The sequence below is a fragment of the Ostrea edulis genome, chromosome 5 (genome assembly GCF_947568905.1).
Source record: "Ostrea edulis chromosome 5, xbOstEdul1.1, whole genome shotgun sequence".
Classification (NCBI taxonomy): Eukaryota; Metazoa; Mollusca; class Bivalvia; order Ostreida; family Ostreidae; genus Ostrea; species Ostrea edulis.
In genome coordinates, this window is record NC_079168.1 from 11223733 (window position 1) to 11243521 (window position 19789).

Below are 19789 nucleotides of genomic sequence, written 5' to 3' on the forward strand. Positions count from 1 at the left end.
TTCAATTGAGACTGTTGAAATCCCTGTACCAAATACAATAAAATAATTGTAATGCGATACTCCTTGCCCTTGTAGTCCCGTGGCACTAGTGCATGCAAAGCTACCGTAAAGTACCATATATAATTCTAGAGCGATCCGAATTCCAATATGTATTGTAAGAAAAACATTAATGCCTGATATTTTATCTGTCAACAGTTTTATATAATGAAATGTCTTTCTCCAGCAATAAAGTATTATAAATGTACTATTTTACAGATTAAGTGGTCGAGAAAATGATTTCGAAGTGTTTTCAGAGAGTAATAAGGCAACCATATTCTTTTCCTCGGATTCCAATGTTCCTGATATGGGTTTCAACATGACGTTTCAGGCATTAAATCCCAAAACAGGTTAACATTTTCAATATTCATTCTCAATGGATTATTTATGGATAATTCTTTTACTTCAATACTCTGAAATTACTTGAAACAGAGTTGTAGTAAATCACTGTGGTAGCATGGTCTGCGTTAACTGTTGTGGTACCTCCGGCAATTTTAAACCAATATGGTAACTGTCGGCACAATCGATACATCTACAAGCAGAACCTCATCAAATGTAAAGGTTAAACAAAAGGCTATCATTTAGGTTAATACCGCCTAAGCATTTGAAGCGAATATTTTAAAAGCAACTCAAATGTTTTGTTTTAGTTAAAATCAAAAGTCTTTAATTTCTTACACGAAAAACGTCTTACAATTTTGCTTGGTTTCTTTCAACAAGTGAAGTAGACACGCGAAATACATAAACGGTCATCTTACTTGTTTAAGCCGAATATATGTAGTCCTGTATGCATCAGTCTTAATCAAAACGATCATCTTTTTCATAGCACAATGGTTTGAGGACTGTATTATCCAAAATCTCAGGTCTATGATGTTGAAATTTTGAAAACAAAATATATGGGACATGATATATAAAATTCCAATTACAGAACCAATCTTAAAATCGTGTCTATAGTGTGAACTATTACGTGAAATAATGAAAACATTCTTCTTTCCACACCCAAACTCCAAACACTTATCTTTATAGTAAAACAAAAGCTTGCAGATAAAGAGAAGGAACGAACAGAATCAAATTCAGGTATGTTATCATTATTTTGTTGTTGTTTTTTGGTTATTCAAAGATATTTTCTTGTATGAAAATCTTGAAATCATGTCAGGGTAAATATTAGTGTCTACATGCATGCAAATGCCAAAATAGAAGAGAAATCGAGATGTATGTGATTATCAACTGAACAGCATTGAATTTGACGTATTTACACTTAAAATTCAACATTTATATTTCATATTTGTCAAAAGCAGCAAGATACTGAATTTCATTTTTGCTTTTACAAAAATCATAATTATGCAACTTTTGAAGCGTCGTATTTAATGTTTTCATGATAGTTCGTCTTATCAGCATTTCTGCATTTCAAACATTCCTGTATATAATTTCTTAAAATTCTTTTCAATTTCTTACATTTACGTTTATTTCCTCAACATTTTCATTTGAAAACATCTGTACATTAGTGACATCCATCAAACATTTGTTCAATAGTAACATACATCAAACATTTGTTCACTACTGATATCTATCAAACATTTGTTCAATAGTGGCATCCATTAATCATTTGTACCAACCACCAAACATTTATACAATAGTGACATCCATCAAACATTTTACATTAGTGATATCCATCAAACATTGTACATTAGTAACATCCATAAACTATCAGAATAACTCAGTTTTATTCGTTTTCACAGATCAAGAAACCCAGCAAGGAGATGAGACGGAGAAAGACAGCACTAAATCTGGTACCCTAGTCTTTCTGTGTTTTATGCAAGGACAATTTCACTGTGTACCAAGATTGTATGCCATAATATCATTTTCAGCCAGTCTAATCAAAAGAATTGTCCTTTTACAATCACCAGAAATCATTCTTTGTTGTAAAAATGAGAATTTAAAATTCAACAATCAAGATCAGGGGTAGATGGGTGTATATTAAACAGAGAATCAATTATTTTGTGGTTTACAGTTTTAATCGTTATTATGCTGAAATTTTTCTCTATCTGAGATGTGGAAATGAGAAAAAATTAACGAAAAGATTGAAATGTGAAATTGGGGAATGTAAAACTTATACGGTACCAATTTTGATGCACCAGATGTGCATTTCGACAAATAATGTCTCTTCAGTGATGTTCAACCGACATTTTTGAAATCCGAAATAACAACATACTTGTTAGAGCTATTTTAGGGAAAAACAGAGTGCCAAAAAAAAGTGGAGCCAAATTCATCGAAGGATAAGAGCTATGCATGAGGGGGATAATCCTTAATTTTGAAATGAATTTCTATATTTTATCACTGGAACTAAATATACATCCGTATTTTCAAAGCTAGTAACGAAGTACTTAGCTACTGGGCTGTAGAAACCCTCGGGGACTAACAGTCCACCAGCAGAGGCCTCGACCCAGGGGTCATAATGTAAAACTTATACATTATATATATATATATATATATATATATATATATATATATAATATAATTCTAGAAATCCAATTTTCTAATTATGTCCATAGAAAACAAGATGTAAATATGATTATGGTGTACATTTTTCAAATAGTATCCTACATCTTATGAGCAAAGGCTAAAGACACGTTTTTTGGTTGTTGTTTTTTTACACTACCACCTCCTTTTAATTGTAGACAAAAACTTGCCGAATGGTAAAAAGACAGAAGAGAAAATATCCAAATCGGGTGTGTTACTTGCGTTATTTTCTAGATCACTTGCCTTATTTTTAGATAGATATTCTTAAAGTCTTTCTGTAAACTCAACACATATTTCATTAATCGTGAAAATGAATAATTGGAAAATAATTGCATTTCGTTACCTAATAAAAGTTTTCAAATATGTTGATCACAATAAAAACTTTTAATAAATTTAAACAAACATTTGTACATTAGTAACATCCATCAAACATTTGAACATTAGTAACATCCATCAAACATTTGAACATTACTGACAACCATCAAACATTTGTACATTACTGACAACCATGAAACATTTGTACATTACTGACAACCATGAAACATTTGTACATTAGTAACATCCATCAAACATTTGAACATTACTGACAACCATGAAACATTTGTACATTAGTAACATCCATCAAACATTTGAACATTACTGACAACCATGAAACATTTGTACATTAGGGATATCCATCAAACATTTGTACATTAGTAACATCCATCAAACATTTGTATATTACTAACATCCATCAAACATTTGTATATTAATAACATCCATCAAACATTTGTACATTAGTAACATCCATCAAACATATGTACATTAGCGACATCCATCAAACAATGTACATTAGTGATATCCATAAACCATCAGAATAACTCTGTTTTATTCGTTTTCACAGATCAAGAAACCCAGCAAGGAGACGAGACAGAGAAAGACAACACTAAATCTGGTACCCTAGTCTTTCTGTGTTTTATGCAAGGACAATTTCACTGTGCACCAAGATTGTATGCCATAATATCATTTTCAGCCAGTCTAATCAAAAGAATTGTCCTTTTACAATCACCAGAAATCATTCTTTGTTGTAAAAATGAGTAATTTAAAATTCAACAATCAAGATCAGGGGTAAATGGGTGTATATTAAACAGAGGATCAATTATTTTGTGGTTTACAGTTTTAATCGTTATTATGCTGAATTTTTTCTCTATCTGAGATGTGGAAATGAGACAAAATTAACGAAAAGATTGAAATGTGAAATTGGGGAACATAATTCTAGAAATCCAATTTTCTAATCACCTCCATAGAAACAAGATGTAAATATGGTTATGATGTACATTTTTCAAATAGTATCATACATCTTTTATGAGCAAAGGCTAAAGACACGTTTTTCTTTGTACATTAATGCCTCTTTTTAATTGCAAACAAAGAAGTGCCGAATAGTAAAAAGACAGAAGAGAAAATATCCAAATCGGGTGTGTTTTTGGATTTTTTTTCTAGATCACTTGCCTTATTTTTAGATAGATATTCTTAAAGTCTTTCTGTAAACTCAACAGATATTTCATTAATCTTCAAAAATGAATAATTGGAAAATAATTGCATTTCGTTATCTAAAAAAAGTTTTCGAACATGTTGATTACAATAAAAACTTTTAATAAATTTAAACAAACATTTGTACATTAGTAACATCCATCAAACATTTGAACATTACTGACAACCATCAAACATTGTACATTAGTAACATTCATCAAACATTAATTTTGAACATTATTGACAACCATGAAACATTTGTACATTAGTAACATCCATCAAACATTTGAACATTACTGACAACCATGAAACATTTGTACATTAGTAACATCCATCAAACATTTGAACATTACTGACAACCATGAAACATTTGTACAATAGTGACATCCATCTAACATTTTACATTAGTGATATCCATAAACCATCAGAATAACTCCGTTTTATTCGTTTTCACAGATCAAGAAACCCAGCAAGGAGATGAGACAGAGAAAGACAACACCAAATCTGGTACCCTAGTCTTTCTGTGTTTTATGCAAGGACAATTTCACTGTGCACCAAGATTGTATGCCATAATATCATTTTCAGCCAGTCTAATAAAAAAAATTGTCCTTTTACAATCACCCAAACTATTCTTTTTGTTTTGCAAAGATGAGTAATTTAAAATTCGTCAATCACGATCAGGGCAAAATGAGTGTATATTAAAGAGAGGATCAAACATTTTGTGGTTTACAGTTTTAATCGTTATTATGCTGAACCTTTTCTCTATGTGAGATGTGGAAATGAGACCAAATTAACGAAAAGATTGAAATGTGAAATTGGGGAACATAATTCTAGAAATCCAATTTTCTAATCATCTCCATAGAAAACAAGATGTAAATATGGTTATGGTGTACATTTTTCAAATAGTATCATACATCTTATATGAGCAAAGACTAAAGACACGTTTTTCTTTGTACATTAATGCCTCTTTTTAATTGCAGACAAAGAAGTGCCGAATAGTAAAGAGACAGAAGAGAAAATATCCAAATCGGGTGTGTTTTTGGATTATTTTCTAGATCACTTCCCTTATTTTTAGATAGATATTCTTAAAGTCTTTCTGTATACTCAACACATATTTCATTAATCTTGAAAATGAATAATTGGAAAATAATTGCATTTCGTTATCTAATAAAAGTTTTCAAATATGTTGATCACAATAAAAACTTTTAATAAATTTAAACAAACATTTGTACATTAGTAACATCCATCAAACATTTGAACATTAGTAACATCCATCAAACATTTGAACATTACTGACGACCTTGAAACATTTGTACATTACTGACAACCATGAAACATTTGTACATTACTGACAACCATGAAACATTTGTACATTAGTAACATCCATCAAACATTTGAACATTACTGACAACCATGAAACATTTGTACATTAGTAACATCCATCAAACATTTGAACATTACTGACAACCATGAATCATTTGTACATTAGGGATATCCATCAAACATTTGTATATTAGTAACATCCATCAAACATTTGTATATTAATAACATCCATCAAACATTTGTACATTAGTAACATCCATCAAACATTTGTACATTAGTAACATCCATCAAACATTTGTACATTAGTGACATCCATCAAACAATGTACATTAGTGATATCCATAAACCATCAGAATAACTCCGTTTTATTCGTTTTCACAGATCAAGAAACCCAGCAAGGAGACGAGGCAGAGAAAGACAACACCAAATCTGGTACCCTAGTCTTTCTGTGTTTTATGCAAGGACAATTTCACTGTGCACCAAGATTGTATGCCATAATATCATTTTCAGCCAGTCTAATCAAAAGAATTGTCCTTTTACAATCACCAGAAATCATTCTTTGTTGTAAAAATGAGTAATTTAAAATTCAACAATCAAGATCAGGTGTAAATGGGTGTATATTAAACAGAGGATCAATTATTTTGTGGTTTACAGTTTTAATCGTTATTATGCTGAATTTTTTCTCTATCTGAGATGTGGAAATGAGACAAAATTAACGAAAAGATTGAAATGTGAAATTGGGGAACATAATTCTAGAAATCCAATTTTCTAATCATCTCCATAGAAACAAGATGTAAAAATGGTTATGATGTACATTTTTCAAATAGTATCATACATCTTTTATGAGCAAAGGCTAAAGACACGTTTTTCTTTGTACATTAATGCCTCTTTTTAATTGCAAACAAAGAAGTGCCGAATAGTAAAGAGACAGAAGAGAAAATATCCAAATCGGGTGTGTTTTTGGATTATTTTCTAGATCACTTGCCTTATTTTTAGATAAATATTTTTAAAGTCTTTCTGTAAACTCAACAGATATTTCATTAATCTTGAAAATGAATAATTGGAAAATAATTGCATTTCGTTATCTAATAAAAGTTTTCAAATATGTTGATCACAATAAAAACTTTTAATAAATTTAAACAAACATTTGTACATTAGTAACATCCATCAAACATTTGAACATTACTGACAACCATCAAACATTGTACATTAGTAACATCCATCAAACATTAATTTTGAACATTACTGACAACCATGAAACATTTGTACATTAGTAACATCCATCAAACATTTGAACATTACTGACAACCATGAAACATTTGTACATTAGTAACATCCATCAAACATTTGAACATTACTGACAACCATGAAACATTTGTACAATAGTGACATCCATCTAACATTTTACATTAGTGATATCCATAAACCATCAGAATAACTCCGTTTTATTCGTTTTCACAGATCAAGAAACCCAGCAAGGAGATGAGACAGAGAAAGACAACACCAAATCTGGTACCCTAGTCTTTCTGTGTTTTATGCAAGGACAATTTCACTGTGCACCAAGATTGTATGCCATAATATCATTTTCAGCCAGTCTAATAAAAAAAATTGTCCTTTTACAATCACCCAAACTATTCTTTTTGTTTTGCAAAGATGAGTAATTTAAAATTCGTCAATCACGATCAGGGCAAAATGAGTGTATATTAAAGAGAGGATCAAACATTTTGTGGTTTACAGTTTTAATCGTTATTATGCTGAACCTTTTCTCTATGTGAGATGTGGAAATGAGACCAAATTAACGAAAAGATTGAAATGTGAAATTGGGGAACATAATTCTAGAAATCCAATTTTCTAATCATCTCCATAGAAAACAAGATGTAAATATGGTTATGGTGTACATTTTTCAAATAGTATCATACATCTTATATGAGCAAAGGCTAAATACACGTTTTTCTTTGGACATTAATGCCTCTTTTTAATTGCAGACAAAGAAGTGCCGAATAGTAAAAAGACAGAAGAGAAAATATCCAAATCGGGTGTGTTTTTGGATTATTTTCTAGATCACTTCCCTTATTTTTAGATAGATATTCTTAAAGTCTTTCTGTATACACAACACATATTTCATTAATCTTGAAAATGAATAATTGGAAAGTAATTGCATTTCGTTATCTAATAAAAGTTTTCAAATATGTTGATCACAACAAAAACTTTTAATAAATTTAAACAAACATTTGTACATTAGGAACATCCATCAAAATTTGAACATTACTGACAACCATGAAACATTTGTACAATAGTGACATCCATCAAACATTTTACATTAGTGATATCCATAAACCATCAGAATAACTCCGTTTTATTCGTTTTCACAGATAAAGAAACCCAGCAAGGAGATGAGACAGAGAAAGATAACACTAAATCTGGTAACTTTGTCTTTCTGTTTGTTACGGAAGGAAATTATTTGTTATGCTGCTCATATATTTCTCTATCTGAGATGAGGAAAATCAGACAAAATTGAATAAACTATTGAAATGTGAAATAGGGGAAGAGAATTCTAGAAATCCAATTTCCTATCAATGTCCATATGATTATAGTGTATATTGTTTCAATAGTATCATACATGTAATGTGAGCAAAGCTTAAACAAACATTTTATACACTGCCGCGTCTTTTGAATTGCAGACAAAGAAATACCGAATGGAAAAGAGACAGAAGAGAAAATATCCAAATCGGGTGTGTTACTTGCGTTATTTTCCAGATCACTTACCTTATTTATATAGATATTCTTCAGTCTTTCTGTATTCTAAACACATACTTTAAAGTAAACTTTATTTCATAAATCTCGAAAGTGAAGTATCCGGAAATAAGTGCAATTCGTTATTTAAAACAAGTTTTCAAATATGTTGATCAGATTGAGGATTTTCAATAACTTCAACCAAACATTTGTACATTAGTAACATCAATCAAACATTTGTACATTAGTGATATTTATCAAACATTTGTACATTAGTAACATCCATCAAACATTTGTACATTAGTGATATCCATCAAACATTTGTACAATAGTGACATCCATCAAACATTTGTACATTAGTAATATCCATCAAACATTTGTATATTAGTAATATCATCAAACATTTGTACTTCAATAATATCATCAAACATTTGTACATTAGTGATATCCATCAAACATTTGTACAATGGTGACATCCATCAAACATTTGTACATTAGTGACATCCATCAAATACTTTCACATTAGTGATATCCATTAAACATTTGTATATTACTAACATCCATCAAAGATTTGTATATTAGTAACATCCATCAAACATTTGTACATTAGTAACATCCATCAAACATTTGTAAATTAGTAACATCCATCAAACATTTGTACATTAGCGATATCCATCAAACACTTTCACATTAGCGATATCCATCAAACATTTGTATATTAGTGATATTTATCAAATATTTGTACATTAGTGATATCCATCAAATATTTGTATATTAGTAACATTATCAAACATTTGTACAATGGTGACATCCATCAAACATTCGTACATTAGTGATATCCATCAAACATTTGTACATTAGTAATATTTATCAAATATTTGTACATTAGTGATATCCATCAAATATTTGTATATTAGTAACATCATCAAACATTTGTACAATGGTGACATCCATCAAACATTTGTACATTAGTGATATCCATCAAACATTTGTACATTAGTAATATTTATCAAATATTTGTACATTAGTGATATCGGATTTCAAAGATTTCGGTTGAGCATCACTGAAGAGACATTATTTGTTGAAATGTGCATCTGGTGCATCAAAATTGGTACCGTATAAGTTTTACATTATGACCCCTGGATCGAGGCCTCTGCTGGTGGACTGTTAGTCCCCGAGGGTCTCTACAGCCCAGTAGCTAAGTACTTCGTTACTAGCTTGAAAATACGGATGTATATTTAATTGCTGTTACAAAATTTAGAAATTCATTTCAAAATTAAGGATTATCTCCCTCATGCATAGCTCTTATCCTTAGACGAATTTGGCTCCACTTTTTTGGCATGCTGTTTTTGGCTATATTTAGCTCTAAAACTTCATAGTTATTTCGGATTTCAAACATTTCGGTTGATCATCACTGAAGAGACATTATTTGTCGAAATGCGCATCTGGTGCATCAAAATTGGTACCGTATACGTTTTATATTATAACCCCTGGGTCGAGGCCTCTGCTGGTGGACTGACATTCATAAAATATTTATATAATAGTGACATCATCTAACATTTGTACATTTGTGACATTCCTCAAACATTTGTACACTATTGACATCATCAAACATTTATACACTAGTGACATCCATCAAAGATTTCTACATAGGTGATATCCATCAAAGATTTCTACATAAGTGATATCCATCAAACATAAACCATAACAATGACTCAGTCTTATTCATTATCACAGATAAAGAAACCCAGCAAGGAGATGAGACAGAGAAAGACAACACTAAATCTGGTAACTTTGTCTTTCTGTGTTTTATGCAAGGACAATTTCACTGTGCACCAAGATTACATTAGTGATATCCATAAACCATCAGAATAACTCAGTTTTATTCGTTATCATAGATAAAGAATCCCAGCAAGGAGATGAGACAGAGAAAGACAGCACTAAATCTGGTAACTTTGTCTTTCTGTTTGTTAGGGAAGGAAATTAATTGTTATGCTGCTCATATATTTCTCTATCTGAGATGTGTAAAATTAGACAAAATTAATGAAACTATTGAAATGTGAAATTGGGAAAGAGAATTCTAGAAATCCAATTTCCTATTGATGTCCATATGATTATAGTGCACATTTATTCAATAGTATCATATATGTAATCTGAGCAAAGTTTAAGCATACGTTTTTAGCTCACCTGAGCTGAAAGCTCAAGTGAGCTTTTCTGATCGCTTTTTGTCCGTCGTCTGTCTGTCTCTCTGTCCGTCTGTCTGTCTCTCCGTCTGTCTGTCTCTCCATCTGTCTGTTAAACTTTTCACATTTTCAACTTCTTCTCCAGAACCACCGGGTCAATTTCAACCAAACATGGCCAAAAGCATCCTTGGGTGAAGGGCTTTCAAGTTTGTTCAAATGAAGGGCCATGTCCCTTTCAAAGGGGAGATAATCACAAAAATGCAAAGATAGGGTGGGGTCATTTAAAAATCTTCTCACGAACCACTAGGCCAGAAGAGCTGAAATATACCTGACAGCTTCCTGACATATTGCAAATTCAAGTTTGTTCAAATCCTGGCCACCGGTGGTAGGATGGGGCCACAAGGGGGGATCAAAGTTTTGCATACAGATATATAGGGAAAAACTTTAAAAAATCTTCTTCTCAAGAACCACTAAGCCAGAAAAGCTGAGATTTACATGAAAGCTTCCTGATATAATGCAGATTCAAGTTTGTTCAAATCATGGGCCCCTGGGGTTGGATGGGGCCACAATAGGGGATCAAATTTTTACATACAAATATATAGGAAAAATCTTTAAAAATCTTCTTCTCAAGAACCACTGAGCCAGAAAAGCTGATTTTTACATGAAAACTTTCTGACATAGTGCAAATTCAAGTTTGTTCAAATCATGGCCCCCGGGGATAAGATGGGGCCCCAAGGGGGGGTCAAATTTTACACACAAATATATAGGGAAAAACTTTAAAAATCTTCTCAAGAACCACTAAGCCAGAAAAGCTGAGATTTACATGAAAGCTTCCTGATATAATGCAGATTCAAGTTTGTTCAAATCTTGGGCCCCGGGGGTTGGATGGGGCCACAATAGGGGATCAAAGCTTTACATACAAATGTATAGGAAAAATCTTTTAAAAACTTCTTCTCAAGAACCACTGAGTCAGAAAAGCTGATTTTTACATGAAAACGTTCTGACATGGTGCAGATTCAAGTTTGTTCAAATCATGGTCCCCGGGGATAGGATGGGGCCACAAGGGGGTATCAAAGTTTTACATACAAATATATAGGGAAAAACTTTTTAAAAATCTTCTTCTCAAGAACCACTAAGCCAGAAAATCTTAGATTTACATGAAAGCTTCCTGACATAATGCAGATTCAAGTTTGTTCAAATCATGGGCTCCGGGGGTTGGATGGGGCCACAATAGGGGATCAAAGTTTTACATACAAATATACAGGAACAATCTTCTTCTCAAGAACCACTGAGCCAGAAAAGCTGATTTTTACATGAAAACTTTCTGACATAGTGCAGATTCAAGTTTGTTCAAATCATGGTCCCCGGGGGTATGATGGGGCCACAAGTGGGATCAAAGTTTTACATACAAATATATAGTTAAAATCTTTTTCTCAATAACCACTGAGTCAGAAAAGCTGATATTTACAAGAAAACTTTCTGACATTGTGCAGATTCAAGTTTGTTTAAATCATGCCCCCCCCCCCGGGGGGTAGGATGGGGCCACAAGTGGGGGGGGGTCAAAGTTTTACATACAAATATAGGAAAAAGATTTAAAAGTCTTCTCAACAAGAACCATTGGGCCAAAGAAGTTGACATTTACATGAAAGCTTTCTGACATAGTGTAGATTAAAGTTTGCAAAGGGTAGTTTGGGCCATAATAGGGACTAAGGTTTTACATGCAAATATATATGGAAAGTCTTCAGATATGGGCCAAGGTGACTCAGGTGAGCGATGTGGCCCATGGGCCTCTTGTATACACTGCCGCCTCTTTTGAATTGCAGAATCTGGTGTATTACTTGCATTATTTACTAGATCACCTGTCTTATTGTTAGATAGATATCCTTAATATCTATCTGTCTATTAAACATATACTTTAAGTAAAATGGATGTCCTAAAACTTAAAAATAAAGAATCGGAAATAAGTGCATTTCCTTATGCAATAGGTTTCATAATTGTTGATCATAATAGGGACTTTCAACAAATTTATCTAGACATTTGTAGAATAGTAACATCCATCAAGCATTTGTATATTAGTAACTTCCATGAAACATCTGTACATTAGTAACATCCATCAAACAATTGTACATTAGTTACATCCATCAAGCACTTGTACAATAGTAGCATCCCTCCAACATTTGTACATTAGTGATATCCATCAAACATTTATACATTATGATTGATTGATTGATTGATAAAACATTTGTACAATAGTGACATCCATCAAAAATTTTACATTAGTGACATCCATCAAACATTTGCAAATTAATAACATCTATCAAACGATTATATAGTATCAAACATTTGTACATTAGTGACATCCATCAAACATTTGTACCTTAGTGACATCCATCAAACATTTGTACATTAGTAACATCCATCAAATATTTGTATATTAGTAACATCATCAAACATTTGTAAATTAGTGACATCATCAAACATTTGTATATTAGTAATATCAAACATTTGTAAATTAGTGACATCATCAAACAGTTGTTCAATATTGATATCCATTAAACATTTGTATATTAATAACATCCATCAAATATTTGTATATTAGTGACATCCATCAAACATTTCTATATTAGTGACATTCATCACACATTTGTACATTAGTGACATCCATAAACCATTAGAATAACTCAGTTTTATTCGTTTTCACAGAGAAAGAAACCCAGGAAGGAGACGAGACAGAGAAAGACAACACCAAATCTGGTACTTTAGTCTATTTGCTTTTCATGCGAGGGCAATTTTACTGTGTACCAGTATTGTGTGCCCTAATATCATTTTCAGCCTGTCTAATTGAAAAACAAACGTCCTTTTACAAATCATCCCAAACTATTACTTACTATTTAGGGTGGATGAGTAATTTGAAATTCTGTAATTCACGATGAAGACTAAATGGGCGTATATTACAGTATTAATTGTTATTTTGCTGAAATATTTCTTAATCTGGAATGTGGAAATGAGACAAAATTAATGAAAATATTGAAATGTGAAATTGGGGAATACAATTCTAGAAATTCAATTTTCTATCGATGTCTATAGAAAAGAAGACGCAAATGTGGTTATGGTGTACATTTTCCAATAGTAACATACCTGTTATATGAGCAAACATTAAACAAACGTTTCTTTTTGTACACTGTCGCCTCTTTTTAATTGCAGACAAAGAAGTGCCAAATGGAAAAGACTCAGAAGAGAAAATATCCAAATCTGGTGCGTTACTTGCATTTCTATTGTGTACAGTGCTTAACTAACGTATTTCTATTGTGTACAGTGCTTAACTAACGTATTTCTATTGTGTACAGTGCTTAACTAACGTATTTCTAATGATCAACGAAAATTTGAATATCAGTTTTTGAGTTACAAGTGAGATACAGCACTAAGAATTCTTTGTTATGTAAACAAGGCTCGTTCCATGTATTTGTTTACGTGTAGATTGCTTAATAGAAAATAGTATGTTTAAACATAATAAGATGTTCTAAACACTACAAACTATAAAATCATGTTCAAAATTAACTTATAATATGAAACATCTATCAAACATTTGTACAGTAGTGACATCCATCAAACAAAAACCATACAAATGACCCAGTCTTATTCACAGATAAAGAAAACCAACAAGGAGACGACTCGGAGAAAGACACCACTAAATCTGGTACCTCAGTCTATTTGTTTGTTTTGCAAGGAGATGTTCACTGTGTATTAGGATTGTATGCCCTCATATCATTTTCAGCCAATCTAATTAAAAACGAAATGTCCTTTTTCAAATACACCCCCAAACTCTTTACTATTGTGGGAGGATGAGTAATTTAAAATTCGCCAATTCACGATAAGGGCTAAATAAGCGTATATTAAACAGAGGGTCAAACATTTCGTGGTTTTCAGTATCACTATTTATGTTGATGATATTTTTCTCTATCTGAGATATCGAAAAAGAGACAAAATTAATGAAACGATTGACATGTGAAATTGGGGAAGACGATTCTAGAAATCCTATCGATGTCCATATAAAACAAGATGTTAAAATGATTATGTTAAAACAGCAGTCATTTTCTAAAGAGTTAAACACGCAACCTATCCGTCCATGCTTAAAAACCCTCCTGATGATCAAAACATTTTAGAACAACTCGAGCTTAACATATCATAAATACATCCTCAAAGGACATGTAAATGGTTTATAAGTATTTAGGAATCCAAGATTGTTTTGAGCCAAATCCAAATTTCAATCAAGTAAAGTTCTGGTTGGTTGGTTGAATATTGTTTAACGTCCCGCTCGAAAATCTTTCACTCATATGGAGATGTCACCATTGCCGTTGAAGGGCGGCAAAATTTAGGTCTAAGCTCGGCGCTTACGGCATTTGGGCAGGGAGGGATCTTTAGCGGGCCTCGGTTTTTGAGGTCTCATACGAAGGACCGCCCCATTTAGTCGCCTCTCACGACAAGCAAGGGGTACTGAGGACCCATTCTAACACGGATCCCCACGGGACGTTGACTTAGGCCAAATTCAGGTAGTTCCATCCTCATGTGACTTATAAATATTAATGGTTGAAAGTGTAAAAACTGTATTAATTACCACTCAATATAGTTAAATTTAATTAATAACCAAAGCAAATGTGTATGTTGCCACCTTTTCAAAACATGTCAGATATACAAAAACAAAAGTATATATCAACATCAGAAAATCACACATTTTGTGAGCTCGAAATAAAGGACACCACAGAGTCGTCCACTTCTGCTTCATACTTAGATATTTTATTGAAAGTAGACATTAACGGCAAACTGACAACTCAACTGTATGACAAACGGGATGATTTCAGCTTCTCCATCGTCAACTTCCCACATTTATGTAGCAATATTCCATTATCACCTGCATATGGTGTTTATATATCTCAACTGATTCGATATGCAAGAGCTTGTTCTGGGTATAGTCAGTTTTTAAATCGAGGTAAGCTACTGACAAACAAGTTGATGGTACAGGGATTTCAACAGTCTCGATTGAAGTCAGCATTTCGCAAATTCTATGGTCGTTATAACGATCTAGTTCGTCAATACAACCTCGCATTGGGTCAAATGCTGTCTGACGTGTTTCATACCGAAAGTTAAGCCGTTCTTGGCACACTGATTTGACTGCGGATAACTCCGTTTACCTGATCAGGATATGGGGCTTACGGTGGGTGTGACCGGTCAACAGGGGATGCTTACTCCTCCTAGGCACCTGATCCCACCTCTGGTGTGTCCAGGGGTCCGTGTTTGCCCAACTATCTATTTTGTATTGCTTGTAGGAGTTATGAGATTGATCACTGTTCGTCATCTTCACCTTGCATACAGAATAAGAATAGATAAAAATTTCCTGAAATGACAAAATTTTAAATGTCAACGGTTTAGAAAAACTGCTAATACATACATATGTATAAATTAATTGTAGATATTGTAGAAATCATTGTATAATAGACATGCAGTAGACGAAATACCAGCATAGGAATTATTGTCCTTGACAACATTTTTTAGCTCTTCTGAGCCGAAGGCTCAAAGAGCTAATCATATGGCCATATGTCTGGCGTGCGGTGTGCGTCAACTTTTTGGGAAAAGGGCTATATCTCAAGAACCCCTTGGCCAATTTTTGTCAAATTTGTCACAGGGTATCTTTGGCCCAAGGGCTTTTATTTGTACTAAACTAGGGTTGTGACCCATTAAAAATAAGGGGAGATAATTAGGAAAATGCAAACAAAAGTAGTGGTTGCTAAAAAAAATCTTCTCAAGAACCACTGGGCAAATTATCACCAAACTTATGCATAAGGATGAGGATAGGTTATAGATTAAAAATTGTTCAAGGCATCATCCTGGAGCAAAGGGTGTGGTCTCAAGGTCACTTCAAAGTTGACCTTAAATTTTGTTTTGTTAAAACTTTGATATTTTGCTTAGTATAAGGACTAGGGTCATCAAATTTTGTCAGTTGATGCATCTTAGCAACTAATATCATATTGTCACAAAAGTAGGTCATGGTAACCTACTTTTTGAATTTCGCAGGTAATTATTATTAAATGGATTTTGATGCATATCTTGGACACTTTTGAGCCTATGGTCATCAAAAGTTGTCAGTTGATGGATCATGGGACCTTGAACTGCGTCATGTGAAAAGTATGTCACCATGACCTACTTTCTGAATTTTATGGCTAATCATTTATGAATACATTTTAGGTTGTTATTTCAGATACCGAGAGGTTTAGAATCATTAAACCTTGTAAATTGATGCTTCTAGAGGCCTCAAAACATATTTATTTTAAAAAAGTAGGTCACAGTGACCTACTTTTTGAATTTTGCAGACATTCAAATTTCACATTTTCAATTTTAGATGCATATTTTGAACACTATGATAGCTAGGATTATCAAACTTTGTCAGTTGATGCATCTTGAATCTTCACAGTTTGTTGACCAAAAAGTAGGTCACCGTGACCTACTTTTGGAATTTAACTGCTATATTTTGATATTTCAGATACTATTTGACTGACAATTATCAAACTTTGCCAGTTGATGCATGTTGAGTCTTCAGAGTGTGTTGACTAAAAAGTAGGTCACCGTGACCTATATTTGGATTTTGACGGCTATATTTGAATATTTCAGATACTATTTGACTTACAATCATCAAACTTTTTCAGTTGATGGGTCTTGAGTCTTCACAGTGTGTCGACCAAAAAGTAGGTCACTGTGACCTACTTTAGGAATTTGACGTTTATATCTGAATATTTCAGATACTATTTCACTTCAGTTATCAAACTTTGTCAGTTGATGCATCTTGAGTCTTTGGAGTGTGTCGACCAAAAAGTAGGTCACTGTGGCCTTCTTTTGGAATTTGACGGCTATATTTGAATACTATTTGACTTGTCAGTTGATGCATCTTGATTATTCAGTGTCGACCAAAAGTAGGTCACCGTGACCTACTTTTGGACAGTTACATTTAAATTTTGACTTGACATCATCAAACTTTGTTAATTGATGAATTTTGGTTAGTGAGAATTTTTGCTTGTTCTACAATGTATCAGAAGAGCGATTCTAGGCCCATGGGCCTCTTGTTTTTATTATAAATAATTGATTATCTATGAAAAATATTTTTAAAAAATCAGCATCAATAGTTTACCCAATTTTTTAAGATACATTTTTATCATGCGCAAAGTCTAATTTGATAAAGATTTTTGCAAAAACCTATGGCATCACATGAGGATTCATCTTCACAAGTCAAGGGTTATTGATTCGCTACCTCGCACTAACCCTTGACATCAGTCGCTATTTAAAAGTTGGGCTCGAGAAGAAGCATATGATTGGTTTGCAGCCTGAAGCAGATAACGGCTTTTATAATCGGTCGAAAACAAAACTAAACAGTAAACACGCATGTCGACGGCATTATGGTGTAGAATTTGTGGCCAATTAGTACAAGACAGATACCGTCGATTGATTTTCGGGAGTTCGTTTTGCTTGAAGAAACAATTAGACGAGGTTTTGGGGTATGAGCCGAATGAAAATGATGGATTGTCGAAGTACGTTTGTCGACTATGTTTTAACAAATTAAACAAATTGTCCAAAATAATGGGAACAACTTCGTAAGATAGCGAATTACCACTGCCGGTTTTAATCCCAATAAAAACATCTTTTCCTTCACTGATACATGATATCGAAAGCTTTTGGTTTTCAGTCAAATGATCGATTTGATGTTTTTCATATATCTTTTCGTCAACGGACGCCATTTTTTACTTTCTGTTTATTCCCTTACCAAACTCTCATCTGAAACAAGAAATCCCATTGGCTGATTAATTTTAGCGTATTGCGTCATCCTTCTTCTCGAGCCCAACTTTTAAATAGCGACTGATGTCAGCGTTACCGCGAGGTAACGAATCAATAACCCTTGACTTGTGAAGATTATGAGGATTGATCAATCTTAATTAGAGTAAGAGTTGACGGAAAGAAATGTTATTTATGAGGAATCCAGCCATTTTTTTCTCTCTCAACTCTTATTTCACTTCTTGTTATTTTCGCGGTTTTGTGTCGAAAGTTGTTTTTCACTCAATTTTAAATAAAGATTTTTCGCTCAGTCCATATATATGTTACGGTCATGTTATATTCACTAAATCTTTAATGTCACAGTTTCTTTGTCGTTCTACAGAGAAAATACACAAGATTAAATTCATTAGATTTGTTCCTATAGTCCGAATTATTGCCTTGTATTACAGATTTATTTGCTATTCAATGGAGCATGTGTTTGGTATGGAGTTGGTTTGTGAAATATTTTCATTTATTTCTGCTTATGAACTTATTTTCTTTTATTCTAGAAAAGAAATCTGAAGAATTGAAGGTGGCAGACAAACTTTAATGCACTTCCTCGCAAAGATCTAATGTGAATAAAGTTCACAGCGGAACATAACGAACTGAGGTTTACGGAGACGCATTTAATTGGAGTATTCCAATCGAAATTATATATTAAGCAGAGACTGATTGTAACATGACCTGCTAAACACTGAAAAAAGTCACAAGAATAGAATGTGTAAAACAAAATTGATATTGTATATAGTTAATAGAAAACATTTATGTAGTACTTGTTGAATAAATTGCATCGATAATCCTTCTTTCTGAATTTCAACAACAAAGATTGATGTATCACAGGTACATAAAGGAGTATGTCTACCTTTACTTACGTAAGGTCAAATGCTGTCTGGCGCGTTTCATACCGATTGTTAAGCAGTTTGTGGCACACTGATTTGACTACGGATCACTCCGTTTACCTGATCGACATATATGGATCATGGTAGGTGTTGGCAGGGGATGCTTACTCCCCTTGGTCCCACCTCTGATATATCCAGCGGTCCTTGTTTGCCTATCTCTATTTTGTATTCCTTATACGAATTATGAAATGATCACCGTTCGTTGTCTTCACCTTTCATCTAGTTTATCATATATTGACTGCAAAACAATTTATATGCCGTGATTTTACATTTAACAGTCTTCATGAAAAACTTTGTGAAGCACAGGCCCTTCGGGCCTCCCAGTATAATAATTTTGCAAGCCCGAACAATATTTTAATGGCCCAAAATGTTTTTTTCTAATTTGACCACTTGTCATTTGCAAGGTACAAGCATGTTCTACTGTAGGAAAATACATATCCAGATGACCATAGTTAAAGAACAACTGACATTATTATATCTTATTTTATTTTTCAACAGATGACATCAGAAGCTCATGTTCTACTGTGTTTTGTATACACCACATACAAAACATTGTTTTCTCCCGAATTGAATCTCAGCAAAGGCCCACCCTCGGTCCAATGGAGCTTAACTTTTCCATCTCTTTTTCTCCTTGTACTACTGGGTTTTCTTTTTATTTATTTATTTGGATCTGATGGTTGTGATTGCGAAATACGCTTGTGGGGTTTGGAATTTCACTGACGAGCCCCCTCCCTA

The 19789-nt window shown here is 33.0% G+C and overlaps 1 protein-coding gene across 1 annotated transcript in view; it reads left to right on the forward strand.

Moving 5' to 3' along the window:
- The window catches only part of LOC125649013 (uncharacterized), a 62493-nt gene extending 43541 nt beyond the window's left edge, over positions 1 to 18952 (forward strand). Inside the window, exons 51-70 of the mRNA XM_056164495.1 lie at positions 256 to 386; positions 1060 to 1110; positions 1773 to 1823; positions 2712 to 2762; positions 3437 to 3487; positions 3957 to 4007; positions 4519 to 4569; positions 5043 to 5093; positions 5767 to 5817; positions 6287 to 6337; positions 6847 to 6897; positions 7371 to 7421; positions 7758 to 7808; positions 8067 to 8117; positions 9856 to 9906; positions 10017 to 10067; positions 13005 to 13055; positions 13506 to 13556; positions 13948 to 13998; positions 18665 to 18952. Of these exons, the coding sequence (XP_056020470.1) occupies positions 256 to 386; positions 1060 to 1110; positions 1773 to 1823; positions 2712 to 2762; positions 3437 to 3487; positions 3957 to 4007; positions 4519 to 4569; positions 5043 to 5093; positions 5767 to 5817; positions 6287 to 6337; positions 6847 to 6897; positions 7371 to 7421; positions 7758 to 7808; positions 8067 to 8117; positions 9856 to 9906; positions 10017 to 10067; positions 13005 to 13055; positions 13506 to 13556; positions 13948 to 13998; positions 18665 to 18705 (1090 nt within the window). The 3' untranslated portion in view covers positions 18706 to 18952. The remainder of the gene's footprint in view (positions 1 to 255; positions 387 to 1059; positions 1111 to 1772; positions 1824 to 2711; positions 2763 to 3436; positions 3488 to 3956; positions 4008 to 4518; positions 4570 to 5042; positions 5094 to 5766; positions 5818 to 6286; positions 6338 to 6846; positions 6898 to 7370; positions 7422 to 7757; positions 7809 to 8066; positions 8118 to 9855; positions 9907 to 10016; positions 10068 to 13004; positions 13056 to 13505; positions 13557 to 13947; positions 13999 to 18664) is intronic.
- Positions 18953 to 19789: the final 837 nt, after the last annotated feature.